This window comes from Molothrus ater, chromosome Z, assembly GCF_012460135.2.
Source record: "Molothrus ater isolate BHLD 08-10-18 breed brown headed cowbird chromosome Z, BPBGC_Mater_1.1, whole genome shotgun sequence".
Taxonomy (NCBI): Eukaryota; Metazoa; Chordata; class Aves; order Passeriformes; family Icteridae; genus Molothrus; species Molothrus ater.
In genome coordinates this window covers 38,037,583-38,057,856 of record NC_050511.2, presented here as the reverse complement: position 1 = coordinate 38,057,856, position 20,274 = coordinate 38,037,583, and the positions used below count along the sequence as shown (strand labels likewise).

At 39.9% G+C, this 20,274-nt stretch overlaps 1 protein-coding gene across 1 annotated transcript in view; it reads right to left on the bottom strand.

Moving 5' to 3' along the window:
- DAPK1 (death associated protein kinase 1) overlaps positions 1–20,274 on the bottom strand; it is an 83,827-nt gene that overhangs the window by 42,154 nt on the left and 21,399 nt on the right. The window contains exon 3 of the mRNA XM_036402936.2: positions 2,305–2,526. Within this exon, the coding sequence (XP_036258829.1) occupies positions 2,305–2,526 (222 nt within the window). The remainder of the gene's footprint in view (positions 1–2,304; positions 2,527–20,274) is intronic.

Genomic DNA, 20,274 nt, shown 5'->3' with positions numbered 1-20,274 from the left:
CATAGACCCTGTCACCCTGGGACTGTGCATGTTGACATATGGCAACAAAAGGGCAGCTGTGGTTGCTCAATCACACAAAATTGTGTCTCTGTGTGGTATACTGCCTCATAATTGTAGTCAGAACAGAACACAAGAGCCAGGAAATACTATGTTCTAATCAAAATGGAAAATGGACACTTAGGGTAGATTCTGAAGATAGAGAAACAGGTTATTTAATGAGATTTCAGCTTTATTTCTGTTCATATGAAATTGCTCTGTAAGAACAAAGACTGTCAAGAGGGAAGGTCCCTAGGTAAAATGTGAATATTAGAACATTAGAGAAAAAGAATTACATATTTAATGTCTGAGCATGCGATTAAAATGACAATCCTGTCTATTCAATAGCTTTATGTAACAACACAGTGATTTTGAGAACTACAAAACTTCGTAGCAGTTAGCATATTCAAGTTTACAAAGGAATTGCTACAAAGGGATTCCTCTTTGACTGTCTAAATAAATAAATGCATTACCTTTATGATATCCAAAACAGCACTTCTTCAATTGAAAGACTCACAAAGCAGTTTGGAAAAGTGAAAAAAAAAAAATCTCAGATTGAAACTATATAGGGGTTGCTCACCTTGCAAAACAATTACCTAAATTGCAATACAAATAATTTGCTGAGCTTCATGACATCAAGCTTATGAAATATGCAGATAGTCATTCTTCTGCTCAATGGACAGCGGTGGTTGCACACAGACACACACACACAGCAACCTTGCTTCCAAAAGAGCTCCCATTCCATGCCTCAAGTGAGGGTGGGCGGGGTAGTCCCATTCCTCCTACCACTGCCGTGATTACCAAGTGTCCCTCACAGCTTTCAAGTACAGACACTGGCCTGATTTCATCTGTACAGATTTCAGAGCAGAAGGAGCTACAGAAGCAGCAATACTCTGACAGTAAAGTTGTAGAGCAAGAGAACATGAGAGTTAGTATCAAGTAGGGAGAGGAATAAGCATCACAATTTTGCTGTGTATTCACATCACACTTCAAAGAATTCTGAACAAAACCCAGAAATAGTAAGAATATAAGGAACTTTTACTTTATACCAGATGATAATTTAGTTTGGAAAAAAATACTTGTTTAAATTATCCACATTTGGCAAACTAATTCAAGTGTATACAACTGGAACTAAAAAAACCAAGCCAGACTACAACTATTACAATAAGATATCACATGCTGGACTAGAAGTGTAAAAATATGTTTGCATAAGAAAACATAACATAACAAAGTAGTATCATGCATATATAGACCATAGAAAGAATGGAACTCCAAAAGCTACATCCCAGTTTCCTTTTTAAATCTATACTGTAAATGTATATGTTACTGAAACCATGCAACACTGAAGTACCTTTATAAAGTGGAAATACAATTTATCAAATCTAGTAAACAGGAAGACAAAACCTACACAAGAAAAACCACATGAACAGCCCACAAAAAAACACGAGTGCTGCCCAAGATGCCAGTACCAAGTCTTCTGCATGCATGAATTTCTTACTGTACAGTATGGTTAACTGACACTGAGCAGGTATGGCAATAATAAAGTGCCAGGCATGCCACCTGTGTAAAGATATGCACATTCCAGCAGCACCGCTGACAAACTCTTAACAGGTGACTAAGGCTTAACTCCTACAATTGCAGTCTTTGAGGAACTGGAAGCCAGACTTTAAAAAAATGGAGAAGTAGCTTCTGCTGACATATTTAGCTCAATCTATTAGCAATGACATTGGATGAAAAATTGGTAATTAAACCAGTATGAAACTGTGTGGAAGTTCAGTTCTCATTTTAACAAGAGAGAACTGTGGGAAAATTCTGTTCTATGTGGGTCAGAAAATGAGAAAAAGCATTCACTGAGGCCACTTTACACCAACACAAAACACAGTGAAATTTCCTAAACTAATCTGCACTTAGAATCTCTATTTTCCTGTGCTCTGATCTTCAAATCAGTATATTTAGTTCCAGGCTATTCTTTTGGATCCACAACATCAACAGTGATTAAAGTAAAAAGCAGAAAAGAAGAAATGCTAAATATGCTGATTTTTTTTAAAAAAAAACTTTGTAGTGCATTCAGAGTGAAAAATATGTGTGGAAATCAGGAAACTATAACACTGACTAAAAACCAAAGATTTCTAAGGCTATTACCTGTTTTCTTTTGGGGTGATAAGGAACTTCCATTGAATCACTGCAATTCTCAAATTTTGGTTTGTTTTTAAAAACCAAAGAAACAAATATTCTCCTACTAGTCTGTGGGTTTCTAGAGTTACTTACAGCTCCAGAATGAGAATGACATCTGTTTTATTCTCATAGACGTCATGAAGCGTTATCACATTGGGATGCCGAATCTCTTTCAGTATTCCAACTTCTCGCTCGATATCTTCCCGGCTCACTCCACGACGGCTGGACTTCGTTCTCCTTTTCTTGATGAATTTTGCTGCAAACTGCAGGCCGGTACTTTTCTCGCGGCATTTTTTCACTACGGCAAACTGCCCACTGAAAAACAAAGAGATGACGAGGGTTCAGTTCAAGACAACTCAGAGTTAAGAGTAACCTGTTTGCTGTGCTGGGGGAAATCAGCTTTTAACTCTGGCTGACCTAAGTATATAACTGCTTCTTATGCCATCTACAATAGCACTTGAAGAAAACCTAGAAGAGGCAGGAAATGTAATTTAAGATTAATTAAATCTTAAATTGTAACACAAATGTACACATTTCAGCACATCAGTAAGTAAAAGGCAGCACCTTACCAGTGAGGACCACTGGATTTTTGACAAATACGTGCACTGGGGATTACTGGGCAAAAGTAATGGTTTCTGGTTTTCTCCTCCCATATGCTTGTTGAATATTTTTCCTTTGTTCTGCAGTTGGGACAATTCGTAGTTTTTACAATCTACATTATTTGTCAATATTCACTTTATTCTATATATATTCTATCCTTAAGTTTGTTTTTTAAAAAAATTTTAAAACAAAACTTGGTTTCATGACACTGCTTTGGATTTTGAAAGCACTGACTAAATACAGTAGTATCAAGAATTACTCATCTTGTTAAGGACAAGTTTGAAGAGAAAAGTACCGAGATACTGAGAAACAAAACCTGTGTTTGTATTACAAAACAGAAGAAACTCCAGGAAGCTGCTGACTCCAGCACACCATCACTGATGTACAAGCCTGCTGTTGCTAGACGCACACATGGATCTAGATGAGGAATCTCCAGGAGCCTAATGTTGATTTAAAGAAAGAACAAGATTTCTAGAAGTGTTTTTCTTTTAAGTTTCCCTAATCTCTTGTTGAGGAGTCTCAGGAAATTCTGGTCCTGTTTTTTTTTACCATATGAAGGAATAATAGAATTACAGAATGATACTAAGGAGAACATTTTTTGAAGTTACCCTACCCTGGTAACTGAAGAAGATCTGTTCTCTAAAGCAGATTTAGAACAGCAATTGAATCAGAGCTAGCCTTAATAGGTTTGACTACTTGAACAGCCATATAGCACTCAGAGCTATATGTTTCATGCCACCATTACTGTGCTGATCCCACATAGTACCCTGAGTGATGACACATTGTCTTGAACTGGGACATGCAGTTGGGCAAGGCTAAATGACTGTCACTTGTGGAAGGACAGGGCAAAGACAGGACCTTTCATGTGAACTCTTAGAAAGACACTCTAGAGTAGCCACCACCATCTGGGAAATCTTTGAATGCAGCCATGGGTAGTGAGTGAAGGAAACTTTGAGAGAAGTCTTAAACCTCTACAGTCTAAAGCTGAGGTTTAGATTTGTTTCAGTATTATGATCACCATTCAAGTTTAATTCTTCATTGTTTAATGAAATCAATTCATGAACTTGTGAGATGTTATATTGCATTAAAAATGATTTTGCCTTAAATTCCACCCGCCCCCAATTTCACATGAAGTTTTCAAGGATCAGATTTCCATATGAGGACCCCCACATTATTATTACAAACTGCAGTGGACAGAGCAGTGCTTCAGACGACACCATATCCTCTTCTCCATCACACACAGGCTGGAAGACCTGCTTCACTTGCCCAGATTTGGCCTGCTAGTGTTATCAGAGACGCTCTTTGATGTGTAAGACTTTCATATGTGACTGAAAGAGAAAGCACAGACCTCTGGAATACCCGTGTCATCGTAAACTAACAGCAGAGAGCTAGACAAGGTATCCTAAGGTCATCAGCCTTCTCTGCCTGGTTCAGTCCAATTTCACAAAAACTGAGTTTGATCTCCAAGGTCTGAGCAATTTTGCACTGCCAGAGTAGAGGTATTTGCACTGCTGAATTGAAAACACAGCCTTTCTGGCTCCTGCTTCCAGTGAGAAAAGCAAGTGATTGTCTCACACTCTCCCCCACAGCATGCACATCTCCACAGAGATACAAAGCTTTATTTAAAAAGCAGTCAGTTTTGTAGAAAATTCACAGTTTCAAAGAAAAAACAAAGTGGAGTAGTAGACAGATGCAGACATCATCACAACTCCAAACAGCTACTTAAGCTCATAGATCACAAGGAAGTCAAAAGCTGCTGTTTGTCTTTTGACCACCTGCCTGGCTTTCAGGCTAGAAGTCTAAAACGTCTCATAGAGGAAGAAAAATATTTCTGCTTATGATTAATCCACAGGCTTGAATGCTGCATGGCTAACCACTCTCTTATCAATGCACAGCCTCTAAGTTTAGCAAAAGCTACTGCTTTACTCTGGAAAATCAACAAAACAAACAAAAAAAAGAAACAACCCTCCCCTCTCCTCCCCTCTACCCACCCTCACCCCCCTGTAATCCCTACACAATCCCTACAATGCAAATCAAACAAACACAGAAACAACAACCCCCAAAATAAAATATTAGAACCAAAATTACATCTAACATCAGCTCTGGAATGAAAAAGGAAAAACATAAATCAGAAATACACAGACATACAATATATTCTGATATCCAAGATTTAATTATAAAAGTTGGCGGGAATTAAGAGTTGTCTGTGTTTTACTGACATGATGATTTTTACATAGTATTATGCATATTTGAATTACATCATTCCCCAAAGCCACTTCATGCTTCCAATGCCTTTAAGGCTAAGACTGTTTAATCTTATTTTGGCAATGGGTCAACTATGACGTTACAGCATGAGGTTGACATCCTGGAACAAAGGGGACTACATACAACAAGTAGATCTCCTCCCTCCTGAGATATGCCATTTATTTTTTCAGTCGTTCACTATTTTCTCTGTCCACAACCACCTGTTGGAAGGATGCCCTGACCTATCACTATTCAATATAAAAGTGTTATCAGAAGTCCAATACATTGTTTAAAACATATTACTTTAAAGATTGGTCTCATCCACGGTTTGACAGGAGGTGAAGCTCCAAAAATCTTTGACACTGCTCAAGACTGTAAGAAGTTCATCAGCTAACAGGTATTGTGATTAAGTGCCAGTTATACACCAAATAACCTTCTTATTGTTGCTGTTGTGGTATTTATTCAGCACACAACCACACAATTAGCTGCTTGTTATTAAACGCTGTACATGCAGATCACACTTAAGCTGCAATCAAAGGGGCTGTTTCATTCCTGTGATCCCTAAGCCACACCATTTTACAACTCTCTCTAAACTCCTGTTTTAAAAGCAGAGGAGATATGTAAATCAAAATGTATTTACTGGGCTTTCCCTTGCAGAACTGCAGTGACAAGCTAGTATAAATCAGCTTTGCACACATAACACTCATAGAATATCCAGTCATATCTTCCCAAAGATCCTACATTTTCAGATTCAGCATTCATTCATACACCATCTTCAAAGCCAGAAAAGTCCTTTAGTTTTTTAAGTTTCCTTGCTTTTGTAGGTTTGCTTTAAAGTGCATGAAGTCAAAAAATGACAGCCATTTTAGAAGAAAATTACACTAACCACCCTGCACCCTCTCCCCAAAGTAAATCACAAATTCACACTTAATAAAGTGTCCGACATCATTCTTTTTCCACATAGCAGAATCAGGTTAAACAGCAAGGCAGGATGACAGCTTGATGTAAGAACAAATACTTCTGCTAATAATAGTAATTTGTTTTGTGATCTTGTAATCCTTAACTCAACCAGCCCTTAATTACTACCTTAAACCTACTCTTTGTGGGACACTTGGCATACATCCACATCCAGTGATTTTTCAGACTCACTTCAGAACAAGTACTTACCCATTACCTAATCATGACATTTCTGTATCCTTTTTACATCATGAGACCCACTGCCCTTTACAATATATGTATAAGCAAAAGTCATGCAGATAGGGGATGAAAGCACCAATAAAGCCCCTATATGTCAACCTTTATTGGTCCTTGCTTAGTGGGATCACAAAAAAAACTACTCCTCAGCATGAATTAAGGAAAGTTTTAAATACAGAAATATAAAAATTCCTTTCAAATCAAAGGGAAAACACAAAAGAGTACTTCCATTTTTTCCACAAGGATGATGACAGTGATTAGGGGTGGCAGATACCCTGTATTTTTTCCCACTCCCAGCTGTCTGCACCAGCTCTATCCAGGTAGTTTGTTCTTGGAAGAGTAAAACTCTTGCTCCAAGAACCTGGAGAAAGAGTTCTAAGCTGGACACAGAGTTGGTCCGGAAGACTTGCCTTCCAAAGTTTAATGGGAGCAGGAAATAGGAGTAAGGAAAAGGCATTAAGTTGCCATCAGAGTAATAAGGTGCCTCACTATGTTTCTGACATGCAAGGATTTTCTTCCTATTTAAAAATTTGATATTCAGTACACAACTGTGAAAACATAATGTACTGAGATTTAACTACTTTTACTATTTGTTTGACTACTTCTCTTTTTAAAATTACACTAATCCAACAGAGAGAGATTTACATAATACTATTAGATTAGCCTGTGGAAGAAACTGCAACTTGACGATGGGACTACTTGTTTCCTCCAACAGAACACCTATTAGCATACTGCACACATGTCTGTCTTTCCTCAGAGATCTCCTGCAGGGAAGGGCAAGGGACCCGGAGATGTGCAGCCCCAGGAGCACCCCAGCATCAGTCAGCCCCATCAGCAACCACTGCAATCCATTACTGTTGTACTATCTGTTCAAATACAGTTGGAACAGTGTAACTGTTAACAAAAAAATTAAATTAATAGAAGCATTTTTGGAGTATCTAAGACATGACAACATGAAGCAGTCAGAATCTGAGGTTTCAAGCCATGTAAGAAGCAGGTGGGCTAAGTCAAATTTTAAAACATATTTATAGACTAAAGTGCCTACCATAACTTTGTGTAATTGAATGGCAATCAGGTACCTCTCCCCAACCCCTTCATGCTGTGATGGGGAGGAGAATCAGGAAAAAAATTAAAAACTCAAGGGTTAAAATGAGAACAGTCTATAACAGATAATAGCTGCAATAATAATAAAAATTCTAATAAAACCAATTACAGCAACAGTAACAATGGAAAGAAGAGGGTGTGAGAGAGAGTAATAAAACCCAAGAGAGAGAAGAATAAAAGAATAAAAACCCAAGAGAGAAAAGTAATGCACAATACAATTGCTCAGCACAAACCGATGTCCAAATCCATCCCCCAGCAATGACCCCTCTTATGATAAATTCCCCCTGGATTATATTTTGGGTATGATTTTCATGGTATGGTATATAACATGGCCCAAAATTTGCCAGTTGGGGTCAGCTGTCTTGGCTGAGCAGACACTCCCAGCTTCTTGTGCAGCTGCTGGCTGGCAGAGCATGGGAAGAGGAAAAGTCCTTGCCTTAAGGTAAGTGCTACTGAGGAGCAACAGAAACCTCAGTGTGTTACCAACATTATTCTCATGCTAAATCCTAACCACAGCACTGTAAGAGCTATTAAGAAGAAAACTAACTCTATTACAGCTGAAACCAGACACTAAGAAGTAGAGAATTTGTCCAATCTATTAATTTCCCCAACATTTTAAAGCCTCACATTTTTGTGGTTTGGTTATTTTAAAAACAAATCATGCCTTTTAGCTATGTATTTATATCCTGCAGAAATTGTCTTGTGCTGTCAACCTCAGCACATAATACTGATGAAATTGGAAGTTTCTGCTGCTCTGCTGATTTCTGTAATTTCATTAGGTTGCTAACAGACTTCTCTAGATGTTTGCTAAGCTTACAGAAAAGTGATTTTCTTCACTGTTTTCTCAGATATCCAGAAGAGCCACTAGTCCTAAGGGATGACGTAAGAGCATGATAAAAAAATTTATGACAGATCTAAATAAGGTATCTCAGAAAAATATATATTGTTTACTGGTTTTTATTATTATTTCTTAAATGCTTCATATTATTTCAAGAAGTGTATGAAAAATTTTAGTGGAATAGTTATATTGGAGATGGGGAAGAAAAGTGATGAAAAGACAAGAGACTTTTACTTTGTCCGTGTACAGATATGCATGTGTATGCAGTACTGAGTGCAAAAAGGTATTTTAATTCCTTACAGTGAGGGTGGTTTATCATAGAATTAAACTGCTTTCTGTGCCACACATTAAAAAAGGCAAGTGCCTGCCATTGCCAAGGCTTCCTATGGAGCCCGCTTATGAATTCCTGGATTTGGTCAAGACATCTCACTGAACACAGCTCCTCAGTACAGTAATTAGTTAAGCTTGAGTAGAATAATCAGATGGCTCTGGCTGGCCCAGAGAGAAGGGGATGCAGAAAGACAGCTACATACTGTGCCTCGATGTCAAAAGTAGGACCAAGCATGCCTGTACAACTTTCCATGTCCTTTCCCCAGCACCCTCACCTGAAGATCATCATCTACTTAGGATTTTCTTATTCCACTGACAGAACCATGATCAAGTTTTTCCAACATACTTAATGTCAAACAAGTTAAACAGTTGGAGCAAGAATACATGCACACACCTGTGCACACATTTGCTGAGCTGAAGAGCACTTATTAACTAGCACAAGCCACGAGGCAGAGATGAGGCTCCTGCATCAGCAATTTGGCAGTAAACATCAATTGCAGATGATTGAAAAACTCTTCGCATTTACAAATAAGAAGCTTAGAAATAATGCAATCTTGCGACTAGGCTGAACTTCATAAAGTAGAATAAAGCACAAGTTTCAGCCACTCTCTGTGTACATATAAATATGCACAGTATCTCTATATACATTACTATGAGGATTTTAAACACAGGATAAAAATATGAATGGAGGATATTTTGGGATTATACTTTGTTTACTGTTTATTTTATACACATTATAGTGTGAAGCAAATAGATATCTGATACATTTTATCATTAGAAGTAACTGAGTTTCTGTTCTTGAAAAGGGTTTTAATTAGATGTATAGCACCTTGAAAATGAAATTTAAAGTCAAAATGCCTGCAATATTTTCATCCTGCTGCTATAGTTTGTCTGAAAGCTAATGCATAGCCCTTTCCAGGTATGGCTGCTATGTTACCAGAGGAGAATGCAGTCCTCTCTTTTATCCAAGGAGAATGCCTTCACAATTTTTTCCTTTTAAAAATGGCTTCACTTCAATCCACAGCTCAAAACTGAACAGGATTTCAGTGAAATCCTGTATTCTGACGGGGTTATACCAATTCTCCCATGGAGCTACAAGTAGATGTGCTCAGTGTGATTCCCAAGTGTTGGCAGGTGACCTTGAAGGGGGGAGAAGAGTGGAAGGAATTACGAAGAGTAGAGTCAGAGATGCTTTATTATGTCATTCAGTGTGAAAACAGCTATGAAAACACTTGAAAAAAGTGATGTAAGTTCCGTTTGTGTTCAGAAGAAATGGTTAAAGGGGGAAGAATGGCAAGGAAGATGGTGAATTTGCTCCAGCTGGGAATGCCAAAGCCTAGAGAATAAACAGTGTGGGAAACCATATATTAAATCTACTGCTGTTTATCCTCTATCTGTTTGGAGAAGTAGAATTTCTGTGTAGAGATAACATAAGTGTTTACAGAGACTTTTAGGCCCTATCCCAGACATGCTTCAGCTCCCTGTTGGGAGAAAGATCAAAGCAGAGACCATAAAAAGCACAGGGAGGTCACAGCATGGTGCTAAACTACACGTGCTCAGGCCCTGGATAAATGGACACAGCCACAGCCCTGCCACCCGCTAGGATTGGGCTGAGCCTGATGGTGCCTGTGCCCTCACTCGTGTCGCTGCTGCCCAGCCTTGCTTCAGGATCCTCCAGTCAGAGAGGTAATGGAATAAACTTATTCTCTGCATTTCAGCTGTGGTTGTTTTTGGTTGCTCTCAGTCACCTGCATGCATTGATTAACAGTTCAAAACAGAAATTATTTGTATTTTAGTTCAACCCCTTTATATTTAATTAGATGTGGCTGAACTGTGGTTTGCTTCACCTCTTTAAAGGAATGTTTAGGTGAGTTAAGATGTGTCACACATTAACACAACCATAGAATAGTTTGGGTTGGAAAGGACCTTAAACATCAGGCTCCAACTCCCTTGCAATAGGCAGTGACACCTCCCACTAAACCAGATTGCTCAAAGCTCCATCCAACTTGGCACTGAACATTTTCAGGGATGGGGCATCCACAACTTCTCTAAGCAAGCAGTTCCTTCAGTGCCTCACCACCCTCACAGTTAGAAATTTCTTCCTAATATCTACTCTAAGAATTCCTTTCAGTTTAAAGCCATTCCTCCTGTTTTATCACTACATGCCCTGTGAAAAATCCCTCTCCAGCCTTCCTCTAAGCCCCCTTCAGGTATTGAGGTTCCCTGCAGAACCTTCTCTTTCCAGGTTGACAGCCCCAGCTCTCTCAGTCTGTCAGTATATAGTCTGGCATTACAGTATAGGAACAAGTAAATGATGTTCAATCACAATATAAGAAAGACATTCAGCTATTAGAGATCACCCAAAGGAGGGCCATGAGGATGGAGAACAGCCTTGAGGGGGAGGTGAATGAGGAGCAGCTGAAGCCACTTGATCTGTTCAGCCTGGAGGAGACTGAGGACAGACCTCACTGCAGTTACAACTTCCTCAGGAAGGGAAGAGAGGAGCAGGTAGTGATCTCTCCTCTGTGGTGCCCAGTGACAGAACCTTCAGGCCTGAAGCTGTATTTGGGGAGGTGTCATGGTTTGACACTGGCAAAATGCCAGCGCCTCCATGAGAATACTCTCTCCCTGGTTTCTGCTGTGCAATGTGACCAGGAATAAGCAAAGCAGGCTCCCACTTAGATAAGAAAAAAATTTATTAACTAAACTACAAGGGAAAGGAAAAAAAAAGAAACACACAAGGAAAATGAAAACTTCACAAATACATCTCCTCCTCCTCCCCACCAAATTCCCAATACAATACATCCCCCAAATCATCGACTCTCGGTCCGGCACCACCCTTCAGAATGCTCAATCCTCAGTTCATCAAGAGGAGAAGGAGTCCTTCTTGTGCCAATGGTGACCTCTTCCTTTCATGTCCAGCGCTCTCACCACTGAACGCGGACCAGAGCTGCTTCTAGGGTTGACTTTTAAGGATGCTTTGTCCCACTCCAAAAAGGCACAGTCTCAACTTTGGGACACCTGTCCCCCCCATATTTTTCACCCCCTGGGGCCGAGGGGTACCCACACCGAACTCTCTTGGTCCTGAGGCATTGCCTCCCCCTAGAATGCAGTCCCTGTATCACAAGGAAACATGGCTCTGTCCATGGCTACACAAAAAGAGTTCACCATAAGCCACTCCATCATCTCTTCCACCTGAGTTCTTCTCTATTTCTCTCGTGGCCCATTTCCTCTTATCTCATCTCTATCTCTCTTCTCATTCAGCTCCAGGAGGATTAGCATTTGCAAGGTTTCCATCATCCAAGAAAAGGGTTAAAAATCTGAGGCACTGTCTGTCCAGAACTCCCACAGCTGCCCAGTCGGGCACCTTCTCACCGCACCCCCCTTCTCCTTCTCGGCCGGCCACTATTCAATTTCAAGGTGGCGCAAGCACAGGCACAGCTCTCTCTCTGTCTCTCGTGGGGGTGGGGGAGTGGCTGCCCGATGCCTCTCAGTGCTCCTCCACCCTTCCATCCTGCAGGGGCCTTCCCCTCCCTTCTGGCCAGGCCCGGCCTACCTCACCCGGCCGAATGGCTGCCCCTGCCCCGCCCAGCCCGCAGCCGGGCAGGGCAGCTCCGAACCTTTCCCTGACCCTGACCGGAACCCAAGAGAGCCTCCCAGGGCAGAGCCCTGCTTTAACCCCGTGTGCTCAGAGGCGGACCCAATGTCCCAATGGCCACATTAGGTGCCAATATTGAAATCTGAGCATCCATTGGCCTGACCACAGCCACCTAGAAAACACATTTCCTGTCAAACCACCACAGGAGGTTGTGTATCAGGAGGGTGTTTGGGCCCTGGAACAGGCTCCCCAGGACCGTAGTGACAGCACCAGCCTGGCAGAGTTCCAGAAGCATTTGAACAACACTCAGGCACATGGTGTGTTTTTTGCAGATGTCCTGTGCAGGGCCAGGAGCTGGACTCAATGATCCTGATAGGTCATTTCCAACTCAGCATATTATACGAATCTATGAATGTTGTTAATGTTCAAGACCCTTTCAATTGCCAAAATAAAGGCAAAGATATTAAATTACAACAAAGCATTAAAACAGAAACATGTATCACAAGTTTAATATAAACAAATCATAAGAACATCACCTCTGAAGAATTTATTTGCATTGAACTCAAATTTACCTCTATTTAAAGATACCATTGCTCAAAAGAATGAGGAAGAGGAATATGGGGGTTACAGCAAAGAATGGAAAGCTCTATTTTCCAATATGTACAATATTTCAACAAATATTTATTATTGAAACTGCCATACAAAGCATGTAATTGTGAGACAGTCAAGGCTTATGAAGTCATTTCAAAATTGTTTAAAATTATTAGACAATGAAGTTTGCCTAGGACTTTTGCCTGGGACTTGCTTTCTTGGACTGTTTACCAGCTTCAGTTCTCTTCATCCCATTCACTGTGCTCTTTTAATACAAGAGGAAGGTTTCCTTCTAATGATTTTCACCACTGTCAGTCCCCTGTATTTATGTTCCTCACTCAGCCATCTAAATTCCAGACTTTTAAGACCTCCACCTTAATCTGCAGCTTCAGCACTTGCAAGTCCACCTTCTCTAGTATCTCAATAAATCTCAGTCTTCAAGTCATTGTTGTCCAAAACTAGGAAAAATTACAAATTTCTCCTAATTCCTTTCAGCTCTGCTCTCATTGTTACTGCTCTTTCCTGTCCTTACACATTCACCCGACTCCAGCACAGTGGCCAGGTATTCAGACCTCTTCCAGAAGCTCAATTAAAGAAATGACTCAGTAGTCCCCACAAAGTCTCTCCTAATGAGAGATGAGAGAGATTTGGAGAGATGCCCTTCTCCAAATCACCCTCTGGTTGCCTAGACTGTGTTCTCTGCTTGACACTTGCTTTCCTCCCAACTTACCTAGTTTACCTTCACAATAAAACAGCAAAGCACACCAAAAACATAACTGAAAAGAAAAACCAACCAAACCCAAACCATCCTGATAATTACGCTTCTATTCTGGATTAAACAGTGGGCTGAATCCCGAACATGATGTTCACACTCACCCAGTACTTTTAACACTCAGTAGGGTTTATTCAGTATGCAGATAGAAACAGTTCTTCAGCACCTATTATTTTCTCAACTGTGGATGTATGAAATGGATGTTCATTGCATGTTCAATGGATGTTCCAGTTAACACACACAATTTTAAATAAATACTTTACCAAAAAAAGGGATCCAACAGTAATCCAAGTCATTAATGTGAAGCTTTCACACACCTCATTAAGAATACAATTCTGCTGCTTTCAAGGTTATTTACTCCCTTTTATTTAGATAGCTTAATTACTTGTTAGAGGTCTTTTAATGAATAAATAAAAAGTAAGAGCATATATGCACAAAGACTAAGTTTAACTTAACAGTTAAACAGATGTTAAACACTTAAGCAGATGGCACATCACACAGTTACCCATCAATCTGCAACATGGGTAAAAGGATTGCTCTACAAATCTTGCTGGATAGCCAGCATCAATATAGAAACTATCCATCTCCCCCTCCCCAACATCCCCCCCTTCTCACATGTATTAAAAAAAAAAATCTGTTCCTTAAGCAATAGTATTTCAGTGAAAAATTCTTGGACATTTACCTACCCACTTGCTTTTGGGTCCAGCTCAGTTCATTTTAAGTACTGCCACATTTAAAGTACAAACCTTCTGAAGTTCCTGCATTTGCCAAGATATTTCACTCACAGAAATTCTGTTATGTAGGAAGTTTCACATTTCTTTTCTAATTTCAATCCACTATTCTTTCAAAGATGTAAATATAACTCCTTCCCATTAGCTTTAGGTTTTTTTACTGCCTCTCTTTATCAACAGTCTCACCATAACTGAACTAAATGGCACAATTACCCAAAAACACACTAAAATAAATTTTCTTTGGCTTACTGCATGCATATAGCTCTAACTCTGACAACAGAAAACTGCAGCACCTGAATGCTGTCCAATCTGAGAGCACAGCACAGATTCAATCGCTGGAGCCAGGAGAAAAGACAGTGACAAGGATTTTCTTTTTCTTTTTATATAGCTAACTTCTAGCCCTCTAAGTGTCTCCAACCCCCTTCCTTAAAGGAAAAATAAAGCCTATGACCTAGCAATTCAATCTATACAGCTTTTATGTTAAAATATGCTGAACTGAAGATGGCTGCTTGTTATTACTTTGGTAATAACATGGTTTTGTTTAACATGGAAATATGTTCTATTAGAACTTTGTGCTACAGCAACAATCACAGCATTCTTTTGAAAGTAATGGATGAAAATCACCGGTGCCAAAACAGCTCACTTCATTAAAAACACAGTGTTCTCTTCCTTTGGTAGGATTTGGAAGTGCTGTTGTACAGCACTAGAGAGACAGCAAATTTGGAGCATGACTGCTGAATAATTACATGGGCTCAGGTTAAGCACGCATTTTATTTGCATAAGCACGCATTTTATTTGCATTCTTGCTCCTTGTGGAAAAAGAATGAGGTTTCCAGCTAGACTCCTAGAGGGAATTTGAGAATACAGGAAAACATCCAGTTTTTGGAGGTCTGACTATCTAACTTTTTCAGAACTTAAATGAAAAATAAGAACAGATCACTGAAAATTAAAAAGCTTGTATAAAATTTATATGAGAAATAGATGCATCATCACTTTATTCATCTATTGGACCTCTTTCATTGCATGAAAAAAATAGCAACATATACACTTTCTCTCAAAAAACATAAAATATTCCTTGAATGTTTTTTAATATGATTTCTGCCTATAAGAACTTACTTTGACTTATCATAAAAAAGCTAGCAGTATGCATTTAGTCAAGAAAAGAGTACTGAATGTTTCATTTTTCAGTGCTATGCAGAGACTACCATTAACCTTTCTTTATATTTACAGATAGCTGAGTTGATCTTCTTTTAAAGCCAAGAAATGAATTAAGTGATTTCTAGAGATGGTTTTATAAAGTATGAAGCTAGAGTGTGAAGGCATCCCACTTCTGCAACTGGATGTTGTGCACAGAAGCTCTCTCCTGAACGTAAGGAGAGCCACCTCCATTTCTGACCTCAGCAGTCAGGGTTTTGAAACAGACAGAAGTCCTCATGCCTATTTCAATGATCTTTACGAACACTAGAAAAACTATTACACTGAAGGAAAGGCTGGAGACTGTTGTAACCAATGCTGATACTTTAATGAATGCAAGGAGTATGCTCAACAAATATTAGCAGTTATAATTAATACAACTGAAAAAAAGGAAAAAGAAAATGTTGCAAGTCCATATCAGCATTACTAAAAATAAGTGGTTTTCTAAATTCAGATTCTTTCTCAAAATATAATATTTTTTCTACATTTAGTTTTGACTAAGGAAATTTGTCATCCAAACAGTTGCACATTTAGAATTGCTAACATTACTGATAAGTTTCACTTTCTACAGTAATACAGTCAGTCTCCAAGAGATTCTAATGCACCAATTCCAGCTCTCAGTGCTTCAGCTCTTCCTACTCAGATGAAGAGGTAGGCATCAGAATAAAAACACTTTCACATGGATTTCAGCTTAACAGTCACTGCAGCTGAAAGGTTTTCTTCCTGCTACAAGGGCTGAGAGAAAAGGACTCTACAAGGAAGCACTTTAGAAATTATAGTCTTAATCAAGATGCATTTCTGCAGAATTTTGCAGCGTAGAATTGTAACTGACCTACACAACCTGGCTTTGCCACCCTAAACCTTGTGCTTTTTCAGCTACAGATAAGCAATACTGCACCAGAAATAAAGCAAGCACAGTGACTTGGAAATATTTGGAGGAGAGATAAAGTGTGTTTAAATACAGCTCCAAAATAAAGCAATGATTTTTGAATTAAAAAATTACATTGTAAATGGAGCTTCAATGAGTGCGTTTTTCCAGAAAACTGGTCTTTACAGCTTTGAAACAAAAGGGTAGTACGCTTGTAGAAAACAGTATCCAAATCCATCCTGCCTAAGAGTTAAGTATAAGCAAGGAGTTGTGAGCTTCTTTCTTATTGCTATCACCAGCAGAGAGTCCCTAGATTCAGTTCCTCATCTTGCTTCTACTCAGGAGCCCCCTGCATGCAAATTGAAAATAACCAAGCCCCTGGAAAAAAAAGCAGAACCAGTGACCCAGAGGCATTTCAGTACTCCCAATGAACTTTCTCTGCACACCAGTTCCCTCTCCATCTTTCTAGAGGTACTTTACTGCATTCTCTTTGCTATTATAACTTCCTCAAAAATTAACTACAAACATACTTCCTGAAAGTGTTAACTCTTTACTTTAAAGATTTCAGAGGGTTAGGGAACAGTACTGTACACATGCTGGAAGGATATAAAGGGGTTTTAGTTGATTTTAACCCTGCAACAAAGCTGTAAAGTTCAGAAAGTTTGGAAAGCTTTGGGTTCCTTCAGTATATGGTATTGTAAATAAAAAAAAAAAAAATTTCCACAATTGACTGTTTGCTTTGTGGAAGATATATTTGTTGTAGTTACTACATAGTTTTCCACATGGAAATAGGAGGCAAACAATCCTGAAATATTTCACTTTCCAAACCACAGGCCACTTTGATTTTCTAGACAGACTTTTCAAGTTAAGATTTCAAATATTAAAGAGCACAAATTCCTGAAATTTTCTTGTATCTGGTGCCTCCTTGACAAAGGAAACAGAAATGACACAAGCTCAACTACTAGCAACAAAGATGTAACTAATGTTTATTAATTTTTTGTTACTTCACAAAGTCATTTTATTTTGGTTTCAAGAATACAAATTCCATTTATGTATTTCCTTCTTTTCTGTCATTAAGCAGCATTTTTCTGTGTAAATTTCATCTACTCGAAACATTAGCTGGAGGAAGGTTTTCCTTAGCAGGGACTGCTATTGCTTCTTTCACAGAAGCCCAACTCTAATAAAAACACTGTGTCAGAGGACAATGTGCCTCGTGACTGCTTCCTGCACAGACCTCCTGTGCCAGTGCTGCCTTTCCTTCTGCCAGCCACCAGCTTTCCAGTCCAATACAAATTGTCTCAGGGAGGCCAGCACAATATGCTCTCCCTGGTGACAAGCTTAATTGTGTTCTTTTTCACATTAAAATATCAACGAGGAGCTACCAGAAAGAGACGAGTGTGGTAGTATATTTGCCACAAATGGCCTTGCAAAACAGTGTGATGAAGGACAACAAATTTTAATAGTCCTTTTTTTATTCTAGGGAAACATATCTTTTAAGAAGGATTTATTATACTGGGTGTGAAAACCTGTGCTGCCAGAGATAGAATGTGCCAAGGAGCATTTTCATGTTTCTCCTCCCGTAAGATCTCATGCCCAGCTAGAGAAGGCAGCAGTAGCTACTTGTCAGGAAGTTAGCACTTAAATGTAGCTCCATGAAGCCAGGAGACAGCCCAGTGTTTTGCAGGATGGCTCCCTCCTATTAATGATGTCTCACTAACCTGCCTCAAGGCCACTTTGTACTTCTTCTCAGTTGTTCAGCATGCAAAACTCAAACCAGAATCCTGCTATCCCTCTACACTACCATGTTTCTGAAACTATTCTGGCTGCTCAATTTCACCAAGTTCCAAGATGCTGGATGCCAAAAATGGTTATTTCTTCCCTGCACTGATCAGGGGCTGCTGAAGCAGCTGACAGAGCTGGAGGTCCTGAAGCAGGCCCAGCTACTGGTGAAGGGGAGAAGAGGTGCAGATGGGGCCAGTATCACCTCTGGATCACTCCCTTCTGCTGGGACTGCTGAGCCCAGGGTGCTCCAGGAACGCAATGAAGAGTTTGGCTGGCAAGAGCCAAGGGCGCAATAGCCAGCCCTCCACAGGAACTGCTGCCCCACTGAGACACTGCCCTCAATGCCAGATGACAAGAACCTGCCACAGCAGGGGATCATCTTCATTGTTCTGTAGTTTGAAGCACAAAGAAAGTAACCCCCATTTGCCCAAAGAAAGTAGAACTGGGCTCCCAGGATATCTTGGTTTCTTAACTGCCCTTGACTGTCTTGCACTTGAAAGTGCCTCATAACATGTCAGGAAGGCAAGTGTGCTGTCATGCAATTCAGGATAGATTGTCGCTGACTGCAGAAAATACTGTTTTGTTATGGCAACCTGTGCAGTACGTTTACTCTGACCAGCTGTGAGCAACCATGTGGCTACTCCTTGGCAGCCACAAAAAAACTAATGGAAGACACTCATGAGCTTGGTAGCACATCCAGAAAACGTAGGGGCCCCCAAGTTTGCATCTGCAGAGCAACAATTCTTCAAGTCTTCCTTCCCCTCACAGGTCAGGTGTTTCTCTGGCAGCAAGAGCTGCTTTGGCCTCACAGCTTCCTCATGGCTGAATGCCAACAATGGAAGGAAAATCAGTTTTCAGAGGCAAAACTGAAAAAGATTGCCAGAAAATACAGACTGCTCTCTTCCTGTTTCCTAGAGCGACATCAGTGAAATTTTTCTAGCAATTAATGAGTTTGCACAGGTGTTACTCCAAGTGTAATCATAAGACTGTCTAGCTGGCAGAAGTGATAGTGTGTTGGTGGTGACAGGCAGAGAACTGAGCTCAGCTGCTGCAGTACACTACTGCAGGGTTGGCAGTCAAAAATCAGCTTGTAGGCTTGACATGAGAATTTGTCAAATGGAATAGGGAATCCTCCAACACCTTCCTTTCTGAAACTGCACAATCACATAAAAAGTCAGAAAAGCTTCTGAATTAATTTTTATTGTCTTGGCAACACCACCATAGAGTCTCAGCTGTTTTATAAACAGCTTTTAGGCTTAAATTCACTGTCATTTTCAATGTATTCACTACGTACAACTGAAGACACTTATTGCTCTTTTTGAAAGCTTTCTCAAAGCATGGAAACAAAAAAAAACGAAACCCCCAAAAGCCAAAAAGACAAACCAAACAAAACTTCAGCATCAGAGAACACTTATCTCAAACTGTGTATCAAAGAACATTTGAGTAAACAAATTGAAATCCTAATATGTGTGTAAGTCTAGGCTTCCCCTTGAGAGTGAAAAGGGCAAGCACAGGCATTGCTGCAAACAGCCAGACACAACCTTTGTGAAGGATACAGATGTAAAATGACTCCACAATGAGTATCAACATCTCCCAACAAAGGTTCCTCAAAAATCCAGGTCCCTTTGGAAGATGCAATCCAGCAGCAGCTGCATGGGACAAGTTACCAGGCAGCTGAAAGACATCCCTGCACACAGCCATTTCAGCATGTGCTAAAAGACTACAATTTATCAGAGATAGGAACATAATAACATTAAACAAGACGACAGAAGGGCTTGAAGTGGCACCCACATGAAAGGTGGTGGCACACAGTGAGCATGCCGCAGACATGAACCACTGGCATTGCCTGTGCACAAACACAGTGTTCTCACAAGTACAGGGTCACCAGAATCACAGCAAGCACAAGCAACATCTTCTGCAGATGCAGCAGGAAACTGACAATCATGTGGAAACTAGGCAGCCACCACAAAACAGTCACTTTTTCTGGCCTCACATGATTTTGCATGCTATAATGCTGGGACTCTTTTCCCCATCTGCCACATGACTAGCAAAAGGAATAAACATCGGGCAATATCACCAGGGTAGTACAAAAAAGATACTACCAGAACTCCAAGAAATGAAAGCAGGGATGATCATAACTCTATTGAATGTTAAGCTCTGCTCCAAAGTTAAAGCCTTTGTAGGCCACACATTAAGTAAATATCTACAGTAAATCAG